The sequence below is a fragment of the Myotis daubentonii genome, chromosome 6 (assembly GCF_963259705.1).
Source record: "Myotis daubentonii chromosome 6, mMyoDau2.1, whole genome shotgun sequence".
NCBI lineage: Eukaryota > Metazoa > Chordata > Mammalia > Chiroptera > Vespertilionidae > Myotis > Myotis daubentonii.
Genome location: NC_081845.1, coordinates 41,679,258 through 41,706,774, shown reverse-complemented (window position 1 = coordinate 41,706,774; position 27,517 = coordinate 41,679,258). Strand labels below are relative to the sequence as shown.

Below are 27,517 nucleotides of genomic sequence, written 5' to 3'. Positions count from 1 at the left end.
GTACACATCTCTTATTTATCAATTAATTCTTATTGTTTCCCCATACATTTTATTTTTAGAAATTTGTTTTCAGAAGTATACTAATCTTTGCTCACATGTTACCTTCTATTTCACCCAATAGATTTATTTCTATAACTCTGGTTCATAGTTATTCAATATCAATATGTGAACATCAGCTTCTTCAGATACCAGTCTCCATATTAAGGTAATTTAAATGTGAAAACAAACAAAAAAATCCTGGCCAGGTGGGTCAGTTGGCTGGAGCATCCATCCAGTCAGGCACATATGGAAGGCAACTGATCAATGTTTCTCTCTCTCCCTTCCTTTCTCTATAAATAAATACATACATACATACATACATACACACATACATACATGTCCTTGGGTGAGGATTAAAAAATAAATAAAAAATGTGAACTTGGTCTGAAAAATGGATCTTGGTCTAAATTATTTCTCCATAAAATAATGAAATCCTAGCCATCACAAATCCTCCTGGGTATAGTAAAATAAGTTTTCCAGGTAGTTGAAAGATAATTGTGTTTAACAGTTAAAATCTACAGAAAACAGAAAAAAATCTAAATCCAACTGCTTCTAAAATAGTTGTTCTGCCTCCTTAAACAGCACATCTTCAAATAGAGTAACACCATTAACGTTTTCTTGATGACACAATTATTACTATGAACATTCCCTATTATTATGCACTAACATTTTGACTGCTCATACTGTGCTACAGAAACATACTGGCTGCATTCCCACTACATATGAAGGCAGCCAAGTGATGCACCTCCACACTTTATCCCCTCATAACTACATCAAATACCCATATGCCTTAAAGAAACAGTGGACACACAGATGATAATCAGTCTACAAAATACTGGCATAAAGAGTTGCATGATAAGCCCGGCCGGCATGGCTCAGTGGTTTGAGCGTCAACCTATGAACCAGGAGGTCATGGTTCGATTCCCGATCAGGGCACATGCACTGGTTGCGAGCTCGATCCCCAGTAGGGGGTGTACAAGAGGCAGCTGATCAATGATTCTCTCTCATCATTGATGTTTCTATTTCTCTCTCTCTCTCCCTTCCTCTCTGAAATCAATAAAAATATTTTTAAAAAGAAAAAAGAGTTGCATGATCAAACATTAAATATATACCAAACCTGATATCTCATTTTTTCTAAGGTATTAAAAGAGATGATATAACTTGGAGGGGCAGGTAAACTTTTATCCCCAACAGATGGCATATTTGCTCCCACGTGAGTTTTTTGCTAATTCTTTGAGGGCATAAAGTAATGCCAGATGCCATAGATGTAACTCGAAAAATTAACTATAAACAAGAATCTGAGTTAGTGCTGTACTAAAATAGTTATGCTAACATACAGAAAGTTTTCAACTTAGAAAGCCTCAGCATGGAGATAAGAACAACAAAAAGCCCTAACAACTTTTTTCTAGCTTAACCTCTGAGCCTGATAACGGATACAACATAGCTAAGAAAAAAGTAACTGCAAAGGGAAAAATACCACTAAGATTAAGGAGATGCAACATCTGACCTTAAGTTCCAGTTAAGTTATAGGTCTAGTTACAGAAACATTTTGTTTTAATAATCTCCTAGTCTTCTGAATGTGTGGAATGAATAATATCACCTTTCAGAAATGTTTTTTAAAATCTAACTTCTTTTCAGGCTTTGGACCTAAATTATGTCTTTTTATTAGGGGTGATAGTGATGTTGAAACTTAAAATATTTTTAAAGCTATTTTTCTTCTTGAAAATCTTTTCTACTATTCCTAGGAAAATATTTAAATAAACCATATTTATATAAATAAAAATTAATTTTAATAGTGAAACCAAGATGTTCCTTCTAAGTAGACTGATAAATTTGGCCATACTTGTAAAACTGTCTGGAATAATAATTTTTTTGCAATTAACAGTTTCAATGCCATTATTATTCTCATAATTCAAATAACTGTTTGAATATAATCCCTTGATAATAAAAGCTTCCTTCCTGGGCTTCTCCAATTGATTAGTATTGCTCTGGTATGTAAGAGTTCTCACTAAAAACTTCTCCACCTAGAACTCAAAAGAATACCAGGTAAGAGTAAGTAGGTAAAAGAAAAAGAGAGGCACTGGAATATTTTTCAATCATTTTTTCTTTACCAGTATATTCTTATTTTTAAGGTCACATATTAGTTACAAAGATTGATAGTCTGGTAAAAATCCTATTACTTCAGTTTACCTGAAAAACGTTTAGTCATTGAAAATAGTGATTCCTCAGGTTACCGTTTCATAGAGTTGGTAAAATTTTAGAATATACTAACTAAAAAGCAAGGGAACATACGTTCTTCTTGTAAACAGGAAAATACTAAAGATAATTTAAAATCCAATCAAATAATACACACAAATATTCAATATGGAGAACTTCAGACTCAAACTGTTTTAAAAGTTTTGAATAGTAAAATGATTTCTCATAGTATACTTTTCTGAAGATGAAAATAAGGAATCCACTTTAAATCAATAATCTATATGCACAAACCTGTATTTTATGTGTGCATCAAATGTGTCTGTGTGTGAAATAAATCAAGTGAAACTGGCAATAAAATACAAGGTATTAACCGTATGAAAATAAGTGGAGGAAAACATACTAAATTTGTATTTGCAACTTTGTTCATATTCACTAACTTAGTAAGGGAGACGCTAGCAGTTATACAATCATACAGAACTTGATTTAAATTGAGGGCTCACCACTTACTAATTTTGAGCCCTTAGAGTCCAGGGGTGGGCAAACTTTTTGACTCGAGGGCCACAATGGGTTCTTAAACTGGACCGGAGGGCCGGAACAAAAGCATGGATGGAGTGTTTGTGTGAACTAATATAAATTCAAAGTAAACATCATTACATAAAAGGGTACGGTCTTTTTTTTCAATAGTTTTATTCATTTCAAATGGGCCGGATCCGGCCCGCGGGCCGTAGCTTGCCCACAGCTGCCTTAGACAGTTATTTAACGTCTAAAGAAATATATAGTGTGGATAAAAAGGGGCCACATGCTAACCTGACTAGCTCAGGGAAGGCCTGCGTGGCAGCCTTACAAACTCAAGAAAATTAAAGTAACCACAAAGGATGGTCTGAAATTAAAAATTTTTTAACTAAAAAACAATTTATGGTGGTCATGCATGTACTAGGCTGGTATCTTCCCTGACAAAGGCCAATCTTTACCTTAACTGAGCCTGTCTATTGTCTTTTTGCATCCATGATAACATCATTGGAATGTCAAAGTAATTTTCCTTTTTCTGAACCCCTCAAAGTTCAGACACCACTCTGGAGACTACAAGTCCCCTCATTGTTATTGAGTTGTCAAGTGTTAACTATCCTGCACCCACCTAAATAAAAAAAGCATGTGTCTATCATTTTACTTTTTATCCAATCCCAGAGGTCCACCCCTTTTTGCTTTGCTTACTCCCACCTCCCTAATCTATCACCAATAGATTTCACGTAACCCACTTACATCACCTCTTTTGACTGTAATGTATAAAATAAGGTGCAAAACTGCCATTCTCCAGAGCATTATCTCAATCTGCTGAGATTCTGCTTCCTGGTGTCAACAGTTTGGCTCAAATAAACTCACAAAAATTCTTCACAAGTTTGAATGTTTCTTACATTAACAATAATGTGATAGTTACAAGCTCAGGCTTGAAATTTATAGACTGCCTGGGTTCAAATCCTAGGTACAACACTTATTAACCACGTGATCTGGAGGAAAGCTACTTAAACCCTTTACCCTTCAGTCTCCTGACCTGTAGAAAAGGATATCTACACCTCACAGGACTATTTAAGTTAATACACATGAAGTACTTTGAACAGTGCCTAACACATAAGCACCTGATAAATGTCAGATGCTTTTAATATTAAAGCTGTTTCCACATTCAATAAATAGAAATAACTATCTCAAAAAGCTGTTATCCTATATAATAAAAGCCTAATATGCAAATCGACCAAACGGTGGAACAATCGGACGGCAGGGGGCAGGGCTGGCAAGTGGGTGGTGCCAGGCCAGCAAAGGCAGGTGCCAGTGAGCAGAGGGAGTGGACGGCGATCAGGGGGTGGTGGTGACCAGTGGCAGTGGAGCGATGGGGGGCAGGACTGGCCCCTCACCAGCCAGCACCAGCCTGATTGGCCCGCTGGTCGCCTCCCGCAGAGGGAGGCCAGACTACGGCTTAGGCCTGCTACATCCCCTAAGGCAGCGGTTCTCAATCTGTGGGTCACCAACCTGTGGGTCGCAACCCCTTTGGGGGTCGAACGACCCTTTCACAGGGGTCGCCTAAGACCATCAGAAAACACATATATAATTACATATTGTTTTTGTGATTAATCACTATGCTTTAATTATGTTCAATTTGTAACAATGTAAATACATCCTGCATATCAGATATTTACATTACAATTCATAACTAGCAAAATTACAGTTATGAAGTAGCAACAAAAATAATTTTATGGTTGGGGTCACCACAACATGAGCAACTGTATTAAAGCATTGTGGCATTAGGAAGGTTGAGAACCACTGCCTTAAGGACCAGACTGTGAGAGGGCACAGGCAGGGCTGAGGGACCCCCCAGAGTGCACGAATTTTCGTGCACTGGGCCTCTAGTGCAAATGCACAAAGAACACATCTTAAATACATGAAATATATACCAAGTACTCAATAAGCAGTACCTATTATCACTAGAAAGCAACACTGATGGTAATGAGATTGATGAAGAGGAGGACAGCAACAACAACAGTCATTCTGGGGGCCAATCCACAAAAGCAGTAGTCGTCTTTGAGTTGTTCTCTTTTCACCTTCCCAAACAATTACTAAGTTTCATAAATTCTATATCTTTGAAAGCTATCTTTTTCCCCATCCTCAGTGGCACTGGCATAAAATCCCCCATGCATGCTCCACAGACCACTGCCACAACAACCTACCAGCTGATCTGTACTAGTCCATTTCAATCCATTCCTCACACGCCAAACTGAGTTTATTTGATCATGTGACTCCCCACTATAGCATCTTCAATCATCCCACAGCCTTTAGAATAATGTTCACATTTCTGATTGTGAATTAAAGTCTTTCAGAATTTGGCCCTTTCTACCTCCCTCAGCTAATCTTTTTCCACTCACTTACTTTGCAACCTAAGCTAAGATGTACAACTCTCACCTATCTGTGGTTCCCCAAACATATGCTAGGTCAACTCTGTGCCTTCTTTTAAGCCTAGAACACTTCCTTCTCCCCTTCCTTACTCCCATTCTGACCACTTAATGGTTCTCCTCTGTAATCCAACTCCCATGGCACCTCCTCCATTCCCTGACATCCTGTCCCATCCCACCCCCATGTTTTCCCCTTTTAGCCAGAATGAACTTGAGGATTAGTATTGTAAAAGTGTTCTTAACATTTAAAACCCAAGTAGCTTACTCTTCAGTTCTAACAGCTAGATCAATTTAAGCTACAGGTATGTTTGTAAAGATTTTTAATATTTAAAAATTAATCAGCCTGTTTATTGAATAAGTATTAAGCATCATCAATTAGATACAAAATTATACTTGACCCTTACTGGTCATATTCACTTCTAACAGCTAAAACTTAAGGTTTGGGCCAAAAATGTCACTTTTAATTCCAGACTTCATGGTTCTACAATTTCAGCTTTTCATCAAGAATTTAAAAGTTAAAGTTAAAAAAAGTAAAAGCAAAACTAAAATAAAAATACTATTTAAATGTAAATATTCAGCCATTTTCAAACAGGAAAACAAGGTTCTTTGTTTTTACCCTTTAGAATTTAAAACAAAACAGATACAAAATAAATTTCAAAGAGCATTATAGTTCCAATGTGGAACTGGGATATATTCTTTTGCCTTACATTAATTGTATTTTTTAATTTACTGCTTTTCAAAAAAGGGTATTTTCATCTGTTTGGTTTTACTCTATAGTTCCCATGCCTTTCAATAAAACTTAGGAATAAATGACTCCCCCATGTGGAGATCAGCTTACATAGACTTTCTCTTACTAACAAGCTTGACAAGTCATTTAGCTTCAATATGATTATAAATTTTGAAGATGAGCATGACAATTATAACTTTTTACCTATAAAGGTAAGTAGATAAAAGGCTGACCCTAAAGTGACACAAAGGTTCATGACAGAAATGTATGTTAAAGAATAATACCTGTAAAAAACATGCTTTGAAAATTTTATTTGTAAATTGAATACTTTAGCAATTTTAAAGTGAGTGGTCAATTTAAGCTATAGGTATGTTTCTAAAGATTTTTAATATTTAAAAATTAATCAGGTTGTTTATTGAATAAGCATTAAGTGTTTAAGCATCAACAATTAGATATAAAATTATATTTGACTCTTATTGTAGGTAATATCAGAGGCTCAATTTATTGTGAAAAATGTTTATATCCCAAAATTGAAAGCTGAGAATTTACATATTAATGATTGAGATCCTGCTTTTAGCTCTATTACCAAACTAATTATTGAAAAAGCTTAGCCTGTAATCAACCAATTAGTTAATATAGTTAAGTAAAAATGTACTAAACTCAGAAACAAAAGTTTCAAGCTCTTTAATATTATTATTTTTTTTTAATATATTTTATTGATTTTTTACAGAGAGGAAGGGAGAGAGACAGAGAGTTAGAAACATCGATGAGAGAGAAACATCGATCAGCTGCCTCCTGCACACCTCCCACTGGGGATGTGCCCGCAACCAAGGTACATGCCCTTGACCGGAATCGAACCTGGGACCCTTCAGTCCGCAGGCCGACGCTCTATCCACTGAGCCAAACCGGTTTGGTAAGCTCTTTAATATTATAATAGTATTCCAGCCTCAGAGTAGAATCAAGATAAAGGGTATACCTTCAGTGTGAGTATATTCTCATTTGCTATTATTTTTTTAATATCTTCCTTCTTTCTAGAGTTCCACAAAAAACACAAATGTAAAAGAATTAATAAAATATGAATCTAAACAAAAATCAGTCATAGTGGGAGGGAAGCTGTTAGGAGAAACAAGTTATAAATACAGCTATCTATCATGCAATTGTTAGTGGATCTTTCTACTTTGTCATATAAAAAATATCTGAGAGGAGAGACAAATACACTCATCATCAGATACGATATTCACAGGTAGGAATCATGTTTGAGATTCTCTCATGAAAAGCAATCACTTGATTATAATAAAGATTCTATGACTTTATCTCCCATAATTGAGAGTATGTCTCCATTGTAAAATAAAGGAACAAATTCACTGCAAGGTGGACAATCTAATAATTAGAAGGATTAAAAAAAATTTTCATTCACTAGAAAGTTCATATAGATTTTAAAAACTAATTTAAGCACTTTACTATTTTAAGTTTCTAGAGCTTCATATGACTCATTATATTAAAAGTCAAGAAGTTCCTCCTTAACATGATTAATTTTGCAAATAGTATGAAGAATATTAGACTTGAAACTAGGAGACAGGAGACCTGGGTTTTGGCCCCGGCTTTAGGCTTCAGTATCCTCATGTGTAAAATGAGAGGGTAAATAAAAAAATTTAAGTATAAATATTGAAAACCCAGCTACTGATTTTATTTTCCAAAATTAAACTTCATGTTTTTTATATGAACAGTATCTAAGTTTCAAAAATGAAAATTATATAGCATAATATAAGTTTCCAATTTCCTGTGTATATCTGAAACTTTTAAGCCTATTTTTTATAGAAAACTATCCAATAACAACTAACTTTTGTAGTGTGCTTTTAGGTTTACAAAATATTAGTAACAATTCTCTATGGGAGGTAGTATTATCCCGATTTTACAGAACGGAAAACTGAGGCTCAGAGTTTAGCTAAAACATGGCCAAGTCTTTTGGTTTTTAAATTAAAAAAAAAAAAATGATATTTTACTAAATTGCTAGTCTAAAAAATGGTTTGATAAACATTATTTTTGTAGGTAGGTGATTCTAAAGGTGTCTTAGAATTATAACTCAACTACAGGAAAGGAAAAAGGTTTTAGTCTTATTTAACCATAAGTTTGGTTAATTAAAATATTTTTCTTCTATAAAATGTCATTAACTCTAACAGTAAAAAAATTTTTAGCTAATACCAGGAGACTTTACAATAATTAGCCAGGAGACTTTAGAATATCAGGACCAAGTTACAAACAGTGGCTAAGGTAAAAATTCAAATACTTACTTTGTTATTTTGTGTCACCAGAATACTTCCACCCCCAGGTTTCAAAGGTACCTCTTCCATTGCTCCAAACACATCAGTCTCAACAGAAAAAGTCAGTTCTAGACCCAGATCACTAATATCATTATCTAAAATCCACTGCAAATTCTTGGCATATTCTGGATCAATAGATGCCACATCTTGGTAATTTACAGGAATACCTAAAAATATAAACATACAGCAGTTATATTCTACATGTTTCTGCCTTTCCTTATCTGTTTAATGGTAAAATACTGCCCTCTATAGATACTATGTAAAACTGCAAAATATAATCAAATTCACAGCATGATTTAAATGGATGCTAATTCTTGAATTTGAGGCTTAATTGAAGCTTAGTTTCTCCCACATTTTTACAATGTAATCTTTCTTTAAAAGCACTATTCAGGAAATTATTATAAACTTCAAAAAGTGCCAATTCTCTTAAGTATATTCATGTCAAAATACATTCTTAGTATAAATATACATACACTGAAATGAAAAAAAAATTGTAGGTGTTTTTTTCTTTCCCTCAGGCCCTCATTTAAATGCCTTACATACACAGATAGTCTCTAAGCAAAATAAAAATGTTCTCATTCAAAATGGCATCATTTATCAAATTATATTTACTTAAAGACTATATTTATTTATAGCCTTTAAGTAAATATTTCCTATATTTACTTATAGGAAAAACACTTTAGTCCTAACTGGTTTGGCTCAATGGATAGAGCATCGGCCTGCGGACTGAAGGGTCCCGGGATCGATTCTGGTCAAGGGCATGTACCTGGGTTGTGGGCACATCCCCAGTTGGGGGTGTGCAGGAGGCAGCTGATGGATGTTTCTCTCTCATCGATGTTTCTAACTATCTATCCCTCTCCCTTCCTCTCTGTAAAAAATCAATAAAATATATTTAAAAAGAAAAAAAAAACCACTTTAAATAAATAAATTAGAGCCATACCAAGAATGTGCTTATAGAACGATCTTGTGAAGTAAATGTTGACCAGCTGCCTATGGTTCAAAGCTAATCCCAAGATTTGTCCAGCAAAACGGAAATAGTTCAGGTGATCAGGATTTACATAGGAGTTGCTATTAGGCTGAAAAGTTGTTCCTATTAAAATAAATACAAAATAATGTATTTTAAAGAATCTATATGCAGAAGAGACATCATTTTAATGCAGATAAATTTGTTCATACAAAACTTCAGCAAAGCTAAAGTTATGTATTAATTTCCACAGGAATGTTCTTTGTGAAATATATAACAGGCAGTGAAACTAGAAGTACAAAAGACATTAATTCACACATGTACATCACAGTACATCTTTGTGCAGAGAGAAAAATTTTAAAGTACTTTTAACCTGCACTTTTAAGTATTTTAATTGGAAGATGTGTCAGAGAGATCCTGGAAATAATATATTAAAAGATCACATACATACACACACACACTCACGGTTCCTTGGACAGTGTGGATAAATAACTGCTAGGCTGTGAATTAAGGCAGACATTGTCTCATTCAGGCCCAGTGCAGTAGGTATTTACTACTTTTTGCTCCTTAAGGAACACAGCACTATAAGAAAATAACTATTCTTAAGTAATAGAACTACTAATCAATGAACTTGATGCCTTTTACCAATTCTCAGAAAATCACCAAAAGTCCACAAGTCAACCAATTCATCCTCATGGCAAATAATCAAGGTTAAATAAGTATCTCTGAGGTATAAAAGTAAAAATGGCAAGGGCAATAGTTACCCATTACTGTCAAAATCTAGAGCAATGGAGTATATGACTCCACCTATATGAAAAAGATCTGGAAATAAGACAGTGGTGACAGATACACAACACTATGAATGCACATAGTGCCAATGAATTATAACACTTCAAGATTATTAAAATGGTAAATTTTGTCACAATAAAAAACGCCTCAAAAATATCTAGTGCAATGAAAAAACCTAATACCAAGACCTCAACTTTAAGTAACCCTTCTTCCCTGTTTTTCTGTGATAATCACTAACTTGGATTATAAATCCTCTTATCATTCAACAAGTATTTATTGAGCTTGTGCTACCTAAAATAAATAATGGATAAAATTAATGAAACTGCATCAAAGGAAAATAAAGAAACAATGAAAAAGTACTAGAGAGTGAAAAGTTTGGTCATTTAGTATACATAATACTTTGGCAATAATTCCCTCTGTGCTTCGTTGGTCTTTATCAGAGTTGATTTATCAGAGTTGGCATTGGACTAAATTGCCATGACCAATTTACTGAGATATAAGGTACAAATTTGGAAGCTTATGGCTGAATGATTTAAAAGAGCCACATGAAGCTAATCATCCACTTTTAAATACCTTTAGAGAATCATAATGTAAGACTGGGTATTAAAAGTCAAGGCAAAGTTCTGTGGGATGAAGAAACACTTTAAGGATAAACATAGCCATAATTTCAAAAAATACAATATTCTGAGAATAATCACAAACGTTTTTTATGTATTAAAAGAGTGAATGCTTAGGGTTATTGATGAACCAGTAAAGATTTTTGATGAACTGAACTTTCCCCCCCCCCCCCCTTGGTCTGTACAATTCCTTCTCTAAGTACTTTCTGGGAAGTCTGGGTTATTAAAAAGAATAGAAGAGAAATCAAAAGAAAAAAAATGGGGGGAAATATTCAGGAAACAAATAATAGTTTTTAACTTGAAAGCTAGTTAAAACATAATATAAATTCTGTTATGTTTTAAGTTCAAAATAAAAGTAACTGTGATACTCCCAGTTATTTTCATTGCTTCAAAAAATTGTATTATACAATTTATCCTTTGATTCCCGTAGTAGCATAAAAAGGGGCAGAGCCTAACACCAAAGGCCAAACTCTTGGCCACTATAGCATATTACTTGTCTAATGTTAAGTATCTTAACTTAATTAGAAAGCAAGTTTTAAAGACATTATTATAGACATTAGGTCTATTCAAACATTTCCCACATTTAGGAAATTTTAATTCTTAAATGTAATTCCCTTCTTGTCAACTATACATAAGAACAATTTCATCTAGATTTTAATCTGCTCATACTATGAACCCGAAAGAACACTCATATGGCTTACAAAAAGGACAAATCACAATTTTTACAGTCTATGTGCTTCAATATATGCTCTACTATAAATTTGTAGTACGAGGAAGTACCTCGACTAATGATTTCACACCAAATCTGTTTTTCAGGTATGGAACGGTATACAAGACTCAGAATAAAGGGCTATAAAGAAAAGAAATGCATCTAAAATACAATGTTTTAGCCTGGCTAGTGTGGCTCAGTGGTTGAGCATCAACCTATGAACCAGGAGGTCAAGGTTCAATTCCCAGTCGGGGCACATGCCAGAGTTATGGGCTCAATTCCCAGTGTGGGGCATGCAGGAGGCAGCCAATCAATGATTCTCTCTCATCACTGATGTTTCTAACTCTCTCTCTCCTTCTCCCTTCCTCTCTGGAATCAATAAAAATATATTTTAAAAAATAAAAATAAGCCGAAACCGGTTTGGCTCAGTGGATAGAGCGTCGGCCTGCAGACTGAAAGGTCCCAGGTTCGATTCCGGTCAAGGGCATATACCTGGGTTGCGGGCACATCCCCAGTAGGAGATGTGCAGGAGGCAGCTGATCGATGTTTCTCTCCCATCGATGTTTCTAACTCTCTATCTCTCTCCCTTCCTCTCTGTAAAAAATCAATAAAATACATATATTAAAAAATAAAAAATAAAAAATAAATAAAAATAAAATAAAATACAATGTTTTAATGCTAAATCTTACATCAAAGATTAGGCCTAAATAATGAAATTTAATGCCACATTAGTCTTGTCAAATTCAACAAATTCATCTCATAGCAAACAATCAAAGGAAACAGAGTTAAAGCAGGCAGCCCCATATCCTATATAACCCTATATAATAAAAGCTTAACGGCAAGAACGATCAGTCGCTATGAAGTGCACTGACCACCAGACCACAGGCCCCAGGCCAGCCAAGGCGGGTACAATCGGGGGCCCACTGATCACCCCACCAGTTGCTCCACAGAGGGAGGCAACCGGCAGCGGTGGAAGTGTGGGGTGGGGTCGGTGAGTGGGCAGCGCCAGGCCAGCCAAGGTGGGTGCAAACAGGGGGGCCCCAATCACCCTGCCAGTCATCCCACAGATCGGCCCTGATCGCCGGCCTGGCCTAGGGACCTTACCCATGCACAAATTTCGTGCACCAGGCTTCTAGTTTCTAAATAATTTCAAATACACCAAGTATATCTGAGGAGCCCATCACACAGCTGGATATCTACAGCTGCCTCGCACCACTGCAGCCCTCCTCCACTTGCCTCTCTTAGAGTCATTCTTCTTATTCGAAGAAGATGTGCTACTCATTTGGTTGGATGCAATCAGGAACTACAAGTAATGAAGCACTCTACCCTTATAAAAAAAAATTTAAACAATGGGAAAGAAAAAGTTTTTAGGGGAAAAAAGCAACTGTACATAGCATTTAAAAACTGAAATCCTACCTTCACTTGGATATGTGTCTATGAAGTTACAAAACTCTTAATTATACCTCACACAAATGAGGCAGTACACTAATCATTTCCATTTAGCCTACAACGTCAAATTCAGTTCTGTGTCACAAGTACCATTTCAACAAACAGAGTTTTTTATCTGTATTAAATGGTTAAATAAGAACTTCTTAGTTGTCAGGTCTTGACATTTTAAAAAGACTGAAAATTAAGTTACTATACATAAGTAAACTGTAAGTTAAGATTTGATATCATGATTTCCAGACTTTGTTTGTTATAACCAATAAATTTTAAGGCTTGGAAACTTAAATTGGATTAGCAAATTTTAATTTTTCCAAATAAGTACTTGTATTATTTTCACATCATCTACTATCACTATTTCACTAAAGGAAATTTAAACTCAAAAAAAGTAGACTAAAAGACAATCCTTAAAGTGAATAAATTTAGTTCTAGTTTATAAAGAGCTAATGAAGTTTCTTGGGGGCAGCACTAGTACTTGAGACAAGCATTGGAGAATCAACTGTTGCGGTGGTTCTCAACCTTCCTAATGCCGCGACCCTTTAATACAGTTCCTTATGTTGTGGTGACCCCCAACCATAAAATTATTTTCGTTGCTACTTCATAACTGTAATTTTGCTACTGTTATGAATCGTAATGTAAATATCTGATATGCAGGATGTATTTTCATTGTTCACAACCCACAGGTTGAGAACCGCTGGGAGGAAAGACTGCTAGACTGAGTCAGTTTCCAATTCATTAATTGTGCCAACATAGACAAAAACTCTTAATTTTAGTTTTCTTTTCTATGAAATGGGAATACCCAACCTATATTATAGGGCTACTATGGGAATCAAAGAATAAAATACACGGAAGTAGTTTGAAAAGTGACAAGTCACAGAAAGAGTCATGGAAGCTGTACAACTTACCATCAGCTGACTGGGTAAACAATGCATAATCAGGATTGACTATCTCATTAGACAGAATATCAAACCATTCACGCACAACGCCTTGACCCTAAGTTCAAGAAAATAAAATTAAGTATCAACATAAATATATAAGATGGGGAAGTTTTTTGTAAACAATAAAATTAAAAGCATATTAAATTTCTTCAATTACCAATTAAATATTAAATTTTATTCAAGTGTATTTTAATCTTTTATATACATTGATCTTCATCACTTAGGTTTATACCCACCATGCCTTCTTCTCCATGGAACCGTACAGCAATTCCCTGCTTTAGCTTTGCACAATTTGCTTTTGACACGACTTCACAGCTACTCCTAAAAATGGAATCTAAATATGCAGCACTGGTTAATTGTACATATTAAAATTTACAATAGCTAGTGTTTGGGGCCTCACAGGCACAGCATTTCTTTTGTAAGCATACCTCTGTGAACCAGCAGGATGTCATTCTCACTCACTGGTCTATGCACCATGTCTGAATCTGCTTGTCCTGAATGCAAATGTTCATAAAACCATTCACAGCGATCTTTAAATGGCTGCCCCAACAAATAACAGTAAAATATGTTAGTGTTTCAGTCACCTATTAAATTTACTTAACTAGCATGCTAAATACCCTTGCTACAAGTAATCATCCTTAGACCTTTATTTATACCAAGTAGTTCTAGATAACATCCTGACATTTCAACGACTATTTACAAAAAGGCAGAGCATGGCTGAAATACTTTGACTATCTAAAGGGTGTTAAAATTCCTTGCATTTCTGCCCAGCTGGTGTGGCTCTGTGGTTGAGCATGGACCTATGGACCAAGAGATCATGGTTCAATTCCCAGTCAGGGCACATGCTCGAGGTTGTGGGCTCCATCCCCAGTAGGGGGTGTGCAGGAGGCAGCCAATCAATGATTCTCTCTCATCATTGATGTTTCTATCTCTCTCCCTCCCTCTCCCTTCCTCCCTGAAATCAATAAAAATATATTTAAAAATAAATTTTTAAAAATGCCTTGCCTTTTCAACAGAAAAGACTTGACAAATTAGGTTATATCTAAGAACTTAATGTCATATATGTAATTAAATATATTTACTCTCATTTTCTTTTAAACACAACAAGGCTTATAAAAAATGAATTTTCACATCCAGAAAAATTATGTCACATGTTCCATTTAATTTTTCATGAAAATAATCTGTTACAGCTAACTTTATTCTTATTTCTACTATAATCTCTGAATACATGCAGCAACCAAAAAATAATTTGTAACCCCCTTCTTTCCTTCTTCCTTCCCTTCCTCCACCCTAAAAATTAAAGAATACAACCTCTTAAACAGTAAAGAAAGTCTCTACCTTTTGTTCATTTGCCAGATATGCAACTGCATGTGATTTGCAATTTTTTTATGATTACTCAGAAAGTATTGCTGAGTAGCCAGCACGTGCCAACACTGCAGGTAACATAAGAGCTATAAAAATCTCAAATTCTTTGCTAAAATTGTTTAATGTAGTTAAAGAAATGAAACTAGCATTAGAACAATACATATATACTAAGTTCTAAGATTAGCTAACATTTATTAAAGCACCTATAAGTTTTAAGCACATTAGATGTATTTTGACATGTAATCCTCACAACACTATGAGGCAAAGGGACTCTTACTGTCCCCATTTCACAGAAGAAAAAATGCAGCATCCAGAGGTTAACTTGTAGAAATACTTAACACCCAAAATGCTCAGAGAGGTGTTATTCTTATTATCACTCATAATAATGTTAAAATTATTGTTAATAAGATTTAAAATTACGTTAACTGTCCTTGCCATTATAAGATATTAAATATTAAATTATACCTTTTATCTATAAAATGTGAACCAAGAAATAAAAGCAAATGACAATTTTTTAAAGTAATTCAAATGGAACATAAAAAAATATAAAGTTCTACCTTTAAAAGCTAATAAGATATCTGTAAGATCAAAGCATCCACATATATATACACATACCTACAAAGCCAAAAGGGCAGATTTTTGTATGTAAACTTTCTCAGTACCTGAATTTCCATAAAATAATTCACAAAACAAGACTGATTACAGAGGTTCCTCTTATTAGCATTTGTACAGCAGTACAAAATGTTTCTCCCTTTAACTACAAGCCACCTGAAAACCACCAACAGAACAAGAAGTCAATCCCTTAGCAGAGATCCTTTTTGTTTTTAACTGTGTTTTGGGACAGCCTCCAAGTTACATAAAATTTCTAAGTACAGTAGAATACAAAGTATTTCTTTTTCCTGTTGTGAGAGTAAGCTGCCAACATGATGTCCAGTCAAGTCTAAAAACTTCAGTGTGCATTTCTCACAAACAAGAGAATTCTTCTACATACCAGAAAACAACTGTCAGAATCAGAAAATTAACAGACACATTACTACAGAGTATCTAATCCTTAGACCTAATTCAAGTTTTGTTCTTTTCCTAATAATGTCCGTTATAGTGCAATACCTCAAGAATTTTATTTAGTCCTGTTTCATTCTGGTAGTTTCATTGTTTTCTTAATTTTCATGACCTCAATTCTTTTAAAGATTGCAGGTCACTTATTTTGTTTGTATGTCTGATGTTTTCTCATGATTAAATGCAGGGTGTGCATCTTTGGCAGGAATATTAAAGAAGTGATGCCATGTTCTTCTCTGTGCGCCACGTCAGCTGGCACACTGATCGTTCTGCTTTGGTCACTGCCAAATGTGCCCACTGTAAACTTTTTTGTTTGTTTATTTTTATTTTAATCCTCATCTGAGGACATGTTTATTAATTTTAGGGAGAGAGAGAGAGAGAGAGAGAGAGAGAGAGAGACAGAGAGACATCGATTGGCTGCCTCCCATATTCACTCCAACTAGGGATCGAACCCGCAATCTAGGTATGTGTCCTGACCGGGAATTAAATCCACAACCTATTGGTGTACAGGATGACACTCCAATCAACTGAGCCACCCAGCCTGGGTGATAAAGGCCTTTTTTAAATCTTTGTAATTTTTAAGTATTCCATGGGGACATACTTTGAGACAGTAAAAATATCCCTCACATCATCAAACTTTCCATGTATTCATTAATTTTTTCAATACAGACTCATGAGTTGGTTGTATTTATAATATTTTGCCATCAGTATTTATTTTGATGGCCAGATTGTTCCAGATTTGGACAGTGGAGTACATTCAAGCTGGTTCTGAGTCATTATTAATTCTGAGTCATAATTCTTTAAAAAATTTTCTTGCACGTAAGATGTTGCAGGCTCATCTGTACTTTCACTGATCCAGCCCTGGAATTAGCCATTTCTCCAATGAGTCCTGATTCATTAAGAACGGTATTCAGAGACCAAGAACTGGGTGCTGGGTTAGCTATATCTATCTATCTACATTAAAAATTGTAAGCTCACACTGCCATCTCCAATTCCACTCCAAAGGCATATGGTTCATTCTATTTTCTTCCATTTTGAAACTCCTTTCTGCAACAATGAGAAACAAAGCTCCCACTATATTCACTATACTTACTTATTTGAACAACCTGTATATAGCTTACATGAACCGTTTGTTCACTGCATGCATGCCCTGTACCCCACTTGGGCTTTGTCAAACTACTGAGCCACTGTCACCACCCTCCACACTGGACATTCTCCATACGCCACTGCAACTCACATACTCCATGCTGAGGCCCTCTTCTACACAGACACCCTTCAATACCACGCCCAAGCTCCAAACACCATAAGAGGAACACCACAATGTTTGAGGGCACCTTCCTCACTCTGGTCAGGCAACAAAATACTCTGTGAGTCAAAGAGGTGGGTAAGGTGGATAGCTGATGCAGATGCTTTTTGACTGAATTGTTCAGAAAGGGAAGGGATAAAGGAAGTGAAAAGCAAAGACAATATTAAAAAATAGCACACTACCTCTTTCAAAACTAAGTTTCTTTCACCCATAATCTCATTTGCCCTAGAATGGAGTCACACAATATAGGTTAAGAAAATGAACTTAAGAACCAGACAGACTTTTAAATTCTGGTTCTCCCACTTGGTGCTGAATAACTTAACGTACTTAACCTCTTTAGTTAAGAGTACCCATCTCACATGATTGTTATAAAAATAAAATAACCCACATAAAAAAAATGTATGGTACCTGGCCTGAAGTTAGCATTCAATAAATGTAAGTTATTATTACTACCTTCTCTTTTACATTACCATTCATTATTAAACAGATGTCAAAGGATACTAATAGACATTTGTATAATTTTGTCAGATTTAGTTCTTAGCTTTCTTTAAGTTCTGAAAGAATCAGTGTCCCTAAAGACATTTAAACACACCTGTAGTATTTATCCTATGATTACTAACCAAACCACAGCCTGCAGTCTATCCTACACTTCTGACAAAGTGTTTCCTCAAATTTTGCCAGGGTCATGTCATTCTCCTAAGGCAGTGATGGCGAATCTTTTGAGCTCGGCGTGTCAGCATTTTGAAAAACCCTAACTTAACTCTGGTGCTGTGTCACATATAGAAATTTTTTGATATTTGCAACCATAGTAAAACAAAAATTTATATTTTTGATATTTATTTTATATATTTAAATGACATTTAACAAAGAAAAATCAACCAAAAAAATGAGTTCACGTGTCACCTCTGCCACGCGTGTCATAAGTTCGCCATCACTGTCCTAAGGCAAAGCTATCACTGGCTCCTGCCACCCTAGCAAACAAAGATTATTTAATATAGCAGTCGAGGTTTAACAAAGGATGACCTAAATCTGCCTTTCCATAATTGTATCTCATTCCTCACCTACACAAATTTTCTGCTTCTCCCACCTACATGTCCATATCTTAACTAGAATGTTCATCTTCCCCATTTATTCTCTTCAAATTTTGCATGTTTTTCAAGGTCCACTTTAAAAACCATCTCCTCTTTGAACTTCCTCTGGATTATAGCAGCCAGAAGCAAGTGTTTCATCCCTTAAATGCCTGAAGAACCAGGTGATACTGTAATTACTATCATATAGGTACATTTATTATCTCCTCTGCTAGAATCAATTAAGATCCTCTAGGAGAAAGGGTACATGTCTTCTACCTCCAAAACAACTACCATTAATTGAACATATATGCCAGTCACTATTTAATACTCTTAATAGTTCTATGAGGTTTATCTCTATTTTACAGATGAAGAAACCAAGACTCAAGGAGGCTGGAGCTGTACCCAAAGTCACATGAGCTGTTAAGTAGTAAAACAAGCTTTTTTCTAACACATTACATGAAACATGAGATATGTGGAATGAACCCTGGCAGGGGAAAGGTTATCAGGTCAAATAAATTTGGAGGATTAACAAAGTTAGATCACTCTTTTCAGTAGAGGGCTTCTCAAAGCCTTTAATATGATGCTGATAAACTTCATAAATCTCCAACAGGGCACATTTCCCAAAGTATTTGGGGATAAAATCTTTTTCTCAAGGACCATGAGCTTAATAGGGCTAATGTTCCATGAAGCTCATTTCAGGAAATGTGGCAACGTGTTCTGTTGTCTTTGAATAGCCACTGCACATAGGACCTCAATACACATTTCTTGAAGAAAAATTACTCCTCATACTAAACAAATATACTAATGTAATTTCATATATTAAAGTAAAGAATAAGGTAATTTTAATCCTTTATAGCAGGAGGTCTCACGTATAATAATTACTTCACTAAACAGTACTCAAATTTAGAAAGTCAATTTTCATTAAACAGATTAAAAACAAGATTAAGAGAAATTTATACCTGTGCTTTTATGATATGCATAAATCTTGACATCAACTCAGGACATTCAAGGAGAAAGTGAAAGTGGTCAAATATAATTTTGGGATTTCTGAAAGAAAAATACATTTTGTTTAAATGAACAGAAACTATGACTAGCATTAAGTGAAATGCAGATTCAGATATATGGATATTGAAACAGAAGAGCAACACACCTACAATACTTTCACTTGTCACTGAACATTATTTTAATAGTTTAACAGAAGTAACATTTTTTCTGTAGAGATGAAAACATAAGTAAAGAAAGAAAAGGCTACAAGTGCAGTCCATGAGTCCAAGAAAGCCTTACCTGTTAACAAAGCATTTTAAGACTTCATCGTGTTTGCAGACAAATTCAATGAAACGGGGTGAAGTCATTCTGTGGGGAGTAAAAAACAAATCAGAACACACAGACAAAAGTTGATGATACAGCAAATTTGAAAACTATGTATTGAACTGGACTGGCTTCTAGACAAAAATTGGGTTTGGATAGTCTTTACAAATTAAGAAATTGAGGCATGTCTACCCAATCTATAAAATGAAAAAATATAAAATTTTCATTAGCATATAAACAAGTGACTTTTTTGAAACCTCGAAATGTTAATAAGCATCTCTGGTCTATACATTTCAAATACATAATAAAGTGATCCTATACAAAGTGGCATTCAGCATTCCTCATGCTAATAACTTATAGAATGCCTATCAAATAATTCTAGATTGGTATGAATATCCTAAAACGAGATCAGAATAGAACTTAAAATCAACAAATTACCAGCTGTTTTTACTGAAATTACAAAGAATAAAATAAAAAATCATAGCATTTCTTCATCTATCAGAGAAGTAATAAGCATGCCATGTAAGCCTTGACAGTTGGGTTTCCCGGTTTGTAATGCAGGCGCCTGACTTAAGTTTTGGTTGCCAAGGCTTCTGCTTCAAAGAGGCATACACTTCAAAGATGGCTATCTTTAATAAACACATTGACAGCCACCCAACTAGATAAGAGCCAGGCCACCTCCCCACATTGAGGCTCCTTTGTTTTAGAGATCTTGGTTGACTTGGATAACTGACCATTTAGGCCACTTGTTTTTTTCTCTTCCCACACTTTAAATTCCCACTCTTACGTTTTAAATTCACCAATAAAGACTGAGCACCAGAAAACCCCCACCTTCGACCCCCCAAAAAGCAGAACACCAGGCCCATACCCATACCGCTTTTGCACTAGCTCTCTAGTGGGCCACGCTCTTGCTCTCGCTCTCTCCCTGTGACCTCGCTGTGTGGCCCCAGGTGTGCCATGTAATTTCCAGACCTTGTAAGTAATAAACTTTTTTTTTTTCAAAGTTTCCTGATGGTTATTGCTGAAGGGCGCCTTGCAATCATAATAAGAACCACAAGGGCTAGACCAGCCACCAGATTGGTTATTGATAGGCTGAGACCTGCACAAAAAACAAAGCAGAAACCCTCTTACCCTGGAGGCATCTGACAAGAACAGCACATGTAAAAAGCTTGAATGACAGCACTTAGCCGGTTAGCTGTCATAGAAATAACATCCTGACAGTCTGCACCGGCTTCCTGTTTCCCTCCTAGAGCATCTGGTTTAGATTCCCTGGTACCAGTGGATAGATTTTCATAGCTCCCAGGTCCTGGAGGTTCAAATGGAGGAATGGAAGTACCATCTTGATCTTGGCCTTTTTGTTTTAGTAAAATAGAAGTGATATCCGTTGAGTCCTTTTTGTTTTTCATCAGTTCTGTAGCTATTAAAACTAACCATTCATCTAATGAGTGCCAAAGCAATTCAAGAGGCTAAGAGAAAAAGAAAAGTTTTTTAAAAAATATATCATTCTAAAAAAAATAAAAATAAAATAAATAAATTAATTAATTAATTAAATTAAATAAAAAATATATCATTCTGAAGCTCCAGCCAAACAAATATTATCAAAGAGAAAATTTACTCTAGATACTACTATTTTTCCTGGTTAATGTAACAGCAATGCCTATAGGCAAGTAACAAAATTTATGAATGTCATATAAATGACAATTTCTCCATTTATAATGAAAACTTAATTTGCATTTATGCATTCCTTGGAATAAAAAGGGAAAACTAAAACCTAACAAAAAATATATAAGCAATCTTCTTTTAAAAATTTGTATTTAGTTTTAAAAGCATACATGCATATTCCAATGGGTTCTTATTTTCATTCCTTTACGCAGCAGTTCTCAACCTGTGGGTCGCGCCATCAGAAAACACATATAGCATATCAGATATTTACATTACGATTCATAACAGTAGCAAAATTACAGTTATGAAGTAGCAACAAAAATAATTTTATGGTTGGAGGTCACCACAATATGAAGAACTATATTAAAGGGTCGCGGCATTAGGAAGGTTGAGAACCACTATAAAGGTTATAGAGATATAATTGGCATAAATATTGTATAACTTTAAGGTATAAAATGTGATGATTTGATACATGTATACATTGCAAAATGTTTATCATAATTTTATTTTTTTACTCTTATATGACCACAGAATGCTGTAAACCAAATCATGTATTTTGGAAAGACACACCCTTACAATACTTCAACTAAAATAAATAATATTACTTTTAAAGACCACTGTGGGAAGAGATTATGCAATCATATTTGGAACCTTAGAAAATGTTTAAAGAACCTGTTCTGCCAGAAAATTATTTCCAGCTATTATCTAACAAATCCCTCTGCTACATCTTTAGCCTTCCTCCAGGTTTCCATAACATTCTCTTTTTGAAAATATTTCATTTATTGAATTTACAAACAATTAAATCACCCTTAAGTCTCCACTTTAAAAGTTAAACCAAAAAGCAGAAAACACAATAAAATAAAACACCCACTACCATTAACAAAAACCTAATTCACTCATTCAGCAAGCATTTAATTAGTAGGCACTTGGTAAACAGGTAAGCAAAAGGCGAAACTAATTATAGGCTGAAATGAGCACCCCCCTCCCCACAAAGAGCCTTTCCATGATTAGGCACAGACTGCAGCTGGAAGACTCAGTGTCCCTGAGCTGCTTAAACAACAGGCAAAAGAACTGGCTGCCACAAATACTGACATAATACCTTCAATGAAATGTCTTTTTTTTTTTTCTTTCAATCCTCACCGGAAGATATGTTTCTTGATTTGAGAGGGAGAGAAGAAGAGAGGAATAGAGAGAAACATCGATGGGTTGTTTCCTACACTTGCCCTGACCTGGGGTCAAACCTGCAATCTGGGCATATACCCTGATCAGGAATCAAACTCACAACCTTTTGGTGTACAGGATGATTCTCCAACCAATTGAGCCACCCACCCAGGGCATCACTGAAAATGTTTTTAATTCTAATCATGATTCAAGTTTGAGTCAATAGTTTCAGTTCATGAGCAAAACATTTAACCTGCTATAAAAGATGAAAAGAACTTATGTCAACAAAACTATTTAGCTTTACATCAGAAAATGAACTTCTAAAACAGAAAGAACAGGTGGTAATGATGTAAAACTGTTTGAAACAAAAGGAAAAAGGAATAATAAGCCTCTAAATGAGAACTGCTAAAACCTAGAAAATCAACCATTGGATGGAGATGAGCCTAAGGCAGGAAATGATTCCTGCTGCTCAAGCAGACGAGAGCACTGAGCCTGAACCTATCACAATCTTATTTTCAAATACAGACAATGTGCAAAAATGAAAGACAAAATTTGAATAATCCAGAATACTAAAAAAACTAGAAAGTTTTCAATAAAGGAACACAGCGTAGACTTAAGAGAAAAAGAGGGAAAAAGAGTAGTTAAATCATCTTAGGCCTTTCTTTTCTCTCTTTACTAGCTTTTCATTTTTCATTCACACATGCACTAAAACAAAATCCCAACCTTGAGGTAGTTTTACTTAGGGAGCTAACCCTTTAAAGATTTGTGCAGAAAATTCCTTCCTCAACCACAAAAGAATGCTATGAAAATAACTTTTAATTTCTAACTGTGGTATCAGCCACAGACAAAAAGATTATAATACATTTTAAAAATTAAAAGTAAACCATATCTGTGATGCTTTCTCTACTCATACATAATGATAAAAACATTAGACAAAATACAAAGCACTGTACAGATCAACTGCTACTGAAAAATGAGTTAATGACTATGGAAAATATGAGCCGGCTTCTTGGCACTGTGGAAATATTGCTTCATTTCAAATTATTAAGTGATCTTCACCACAGAATTACATTCTCCCTACAGTAATAATGACAATCATATATAATTTTTAAAACATTTGTATATGTAATCCCAACTTGCAGAAAAATTAGAAATTTTTCAAGATCCACGGGCCAAAGTGAGATACAAATCTGACAGGAAAGCAATACTAACTTTACTAAGTCCATTAATAGTATCTTGGATTCTTGTTAGTCTGACTATTCTCATCTTGATAATGTCAAATGCCACAACACAAAAGATAAGATTTTATAGTTAAAAGTTTCTCAATCTTTCTTGGCTTCCAATTTTTCCCAATTATACTTCTATGATACTGTTAATAGTCACAGCTTACTATTCACAATAGCATATCAAGATTGAGGAACCCTAAAATCTCTGGCCCATGCTCACCCTTCTTCTAAACCAGAACTGCCTCCTCCTACAGATGCTCCGAGAGTTCCATGGCACTAGGAAAAAATCTCTTAAACTAAAAAACTAGGTAAGTGTTCAGACAAATTTAAAGGACTTCTAAGATAAATGAGAAAACTAATAACAGGATGTTAAATAATTTCACCTACTAAAAACACACGGCCTATAAACCTATTCATTTTAATGGAAAACCTGTTAGTTAATTTTAATAGAGGGACATGGTACCTAGTTAATGAAATAGAAAGTGGGGATCAATTGCTACCTTAGAAAAATGTAGTAAAAATTAAAATGATATTTCCAACTTAACATTACAGCAACTCGGCAAATGTTTAAAGATTTTTACAACTTGAATCATCCCACAATGAAGAGATCTTATACACATAAATGACAATGTAACTTCTATTTTTATTCTTAAAGTGGAGAGCTAAGTTTTATAATAAAAATGTTTTAACAAAGTGGCAGATCAAAATTTAAGACAAAATAAGTGATCAGAGGCAAAAGTAGTTGTCAATAATGCAGAAAATAATGACTTAAAAAAGAAATAAAAATACCAACAAAAAATAGATAAATATATATATAATTGACACATACAATAAAAATAGAGAGTCTGGATTCCATGGTGAAAAAAACTAAAAGAAAAACAGTAATATCTTTTTCTACTCAGTTATATATGTACTGACTGGGTACATATAAAAACTAACAAGCATTTAATGCCTACAGAGAAGATATTCAGCACATACTTATTTTCTGATATCAGCAAATAGATGGCAAATTCAAATTTTAACCAAAAAAATCAGAAAATAGTGAATATAATGGTGACCATATCTATACATGATTTGATTTTTCTATTCATAATTGTAAATGAGTAGCAAGAATGAGTAGAAAATAAAATCAGGGGTAGATTCAGTAACTAACAGCATGAGCACATTAAGAACAATTTCATTTAAATTGAATGCTTCAGCAGTAAAACTCACTTAAAGCAGCATTGGAAAAACTATGAATCAATAATTTAGATTAGATTTTTACACAGACAATAAATTATCACTCCTAATATTCAAGGAAGTGGTGGTATGTGAAAAGCCAAAATTTGAATTACAATAAGATGCATAACTTCCTTCTTCCAGGAGGTGGCACAATAGGGAAAGAAAAAAGAAGAGGGAAAAAAAGTGAGATCTCTTTCCAATACTAATTTAAAAAAAGGGAGGCAAGGGAGAGAGAGAGAGATCTCTCTAGCTCCTGAAGCAGACAAATAGATGTAGAGATACTTATACATACCTTCCTAAAAGCTATCAGACCTATTCTAAGTTTTAAGGAATCTACTAGTGTCAAAATGCTTACAAACCACTTATTTGTGTCTGCCAAAATTTTCCATGTAAGGATCATTTAGCAGAACTCATTAATTTAACTTCAGATTTTTACAGACAGTGAAGCTGTCAATCATAACTCGTTTTGGAGAAAGTGGCACATAAAAGCGGTATATCAGTTTTTGGATAGAGAACCTATATTTATACTCAACACACTGTTGAAAAAAATATGTCTTTATGAACCCAAAAGCAAATTTTATACTATGAAAATTTCCTAAGATAAAATAACTTTAAAAAAATAACATGGAAAGTTATTAAATTACACATTTATCCAAAATCTGAGTTACCTGAAAATATAATGCCATAAAAAAGCATTAATAATAGCAATTTCAGCCATGTTCCTTTTGTTTACTTCATAAAATTATCATTTAACACGAGTAGCAACACTGCCTTGGGTTTTATATGGAATCATTCTTCCAAGGATTCCATCCATAAATGTGCTTATATAACAGGAGCAACTGAAGCAATACAAAATGTTTAACAAAATACATATCTCAATGATTCTTCCTTGAAGTGATCCCAAGAATTAACTGTTGGTACCCAGTAACTGAAAGTAAATTTACTTTGAAAACATATACACACATAATAATAAAATCTAAATAAAAACTCAACAGTTTCTTTCCTTCTGAATAAGTAATATTTTTTAAAAAACATAATGGATGCATATGCCACCTTAAAAGATTAAAAATTAGATTTGGTCATGTTTAACATTAAATATCTTTACCCTTAGAATAAAACACTAAAGGAATTAAAAGTTTACTTGTAAGAAAAATATAAAAGCTCACCAATTAAGACTTGCTGTTGATTAAACAGAGATGAAAGGAGGAAGGTGTGTCCTAACTTAAAAAGTGATACAGGTATGAACCAAACTTACGTCCTGTGTATGAGGTTTCTGATTAATGAAAGCATGCTTTGTCAAATTCATCTCTTTTACGTCTATCTTCATAACAACGTCATATATTTTTCTGACCTTGAACACCTGGCTTCTTGGTGTTTTATTCCCGTTGTAGCCCATATCGATTCCATTACTGGGAGAGGAAGGACCAATTCGAAAGACATGACAAAATATCCTCACAATCCTTAAAAGGCTCTTCATTTGAGCATCATAATTACTAGACAGGCTAAAAAAAAATTAAAATATGAAAAGATTAGATGGAATAAAACAAATTACATTTTAAAATACCTATTTTAAAACATTTTCATGAATTGGCCATCTGTTTCATAATTTAACCAGTAAAATTCCTTTCCTGTCTTAACAGAGAACAGAATGTTTTAACAGGAAGATACCAAATATATATTACTTCAATTGCATATAAACAAATTATTAATTTTTAAGTCACCAGAATATAACCAATGGTCAAAGCATAAAATATATAAATATTTGTTTTAAGTACCTAATCTGGAGTTATCTTAAGGTAAGAAGTATTTTCTTACAATGGAATCTTAAAATTATCAACTATTAATATAGCCTAATAATTTTATATTACTTTACCTAGTTTAAACTTCTTCCAAGCTAATTGGTCTAAAAAAATGCTATTTTTTCACTTTCCAACCGGTGAAATCTCTCTTTTGTATGATACAAGAAAATTATAAAACCCAAACTTCACCATACTCTTCTCAGTTGATCATAAAATAATTTCTTTTCAAGCCACTAGGTCTCAATATAAAAGTTTCAAAATTAGTTTCCTAACTTAAAGCACTACCTACCACCTTAGGTTTTTATGAGAGTACACCTCCAGTCAGTGTCTTACTTAGCAAAGGTTGTGATTTCTCTGTTCATTTACACATTGTTAACTATCGTTACCTCAATCACAAATATATAGGAAGATAACTCATTTAATGAAATAAAATATGTGTGAAAAGGCCCTCAGGAAATATTTATTATGTTTATCAAATACTCCTAGAATCAGTTAGACAAAAGGCTATTCATTTTTCAAAAGTGCGCTAAATAACATCTCAATTATCACTAATTAATATATATTTATTTTCTTAATTAAAATTTCTATTAAAGTAAATGGCCGAAATTACATCACCTTGGGGTTAAGAAACACAAAATGATTCACAAATGAATAAATGAAA

At 34.3% G+C, this 27,517-nt stretch overlaps 1 protein-coding gene across 11 annotated transcripts in view; it reads right to left on the bottom strand.

Annotated features, from left to right (window-relative positions):
• Nucleotides 1-27,517, bottom strand: part of HACE1 (HECT domain and ankyrin repeat containing E3 ubiquitin protein ligase 1) — an 86,493-nt gene that overhangs the window by 18,027 nt on the left and 40,949 nt on the right. For 7 of the 11 annotated variants that reach the window (XR_009453450.1, XR_009453449.1, XM_059700841.1 and 4 more), the window contains 9 exons: nt 26,313-26,559; nt 20,919-21,253; nt 19,764-19,832; nt 19,439-19,526; nt 14,111-14,222; nt 13,919-14,016; nt 13,650-13,737; nt 9,163-9,312; nt 8,193-8,389 (listed from right to left, as the gene is read on the bottom strand). Coding sequence is in view for 9 of the 11 variants with exons in the window: in XM_059700841.1 (XP_059556824.1) it covers nt 8,193-8,389; nt 9,163-9,312; nt 13,650-13,737; nt 13,919-14,016; nt 14,111-14,222; nt 19,439-19,526; nt 19,764-19,832; nt 20,919-21,253; nt 26,313-26,559 (1,384 nt within the window). In the remaining 2 variants the exon portion in view is untranslated. The remainder of the gene's footprint in view (nt 1-8,192; nt 8,390-9,162; nt 9,313-13,649; nt 13,738-13,918; nt 14,017-14,110; nt 14,223-19,438; nt 19,527-19,763; nt 19,833-20,918; nt 21,254-26,312; nt 26,560-27,517) is intronic. The other 4 variants (XM_059700839.1, XM_059700844.1, XM_059700842.1 and 1 more) reach the window with 1 other exon arrangement.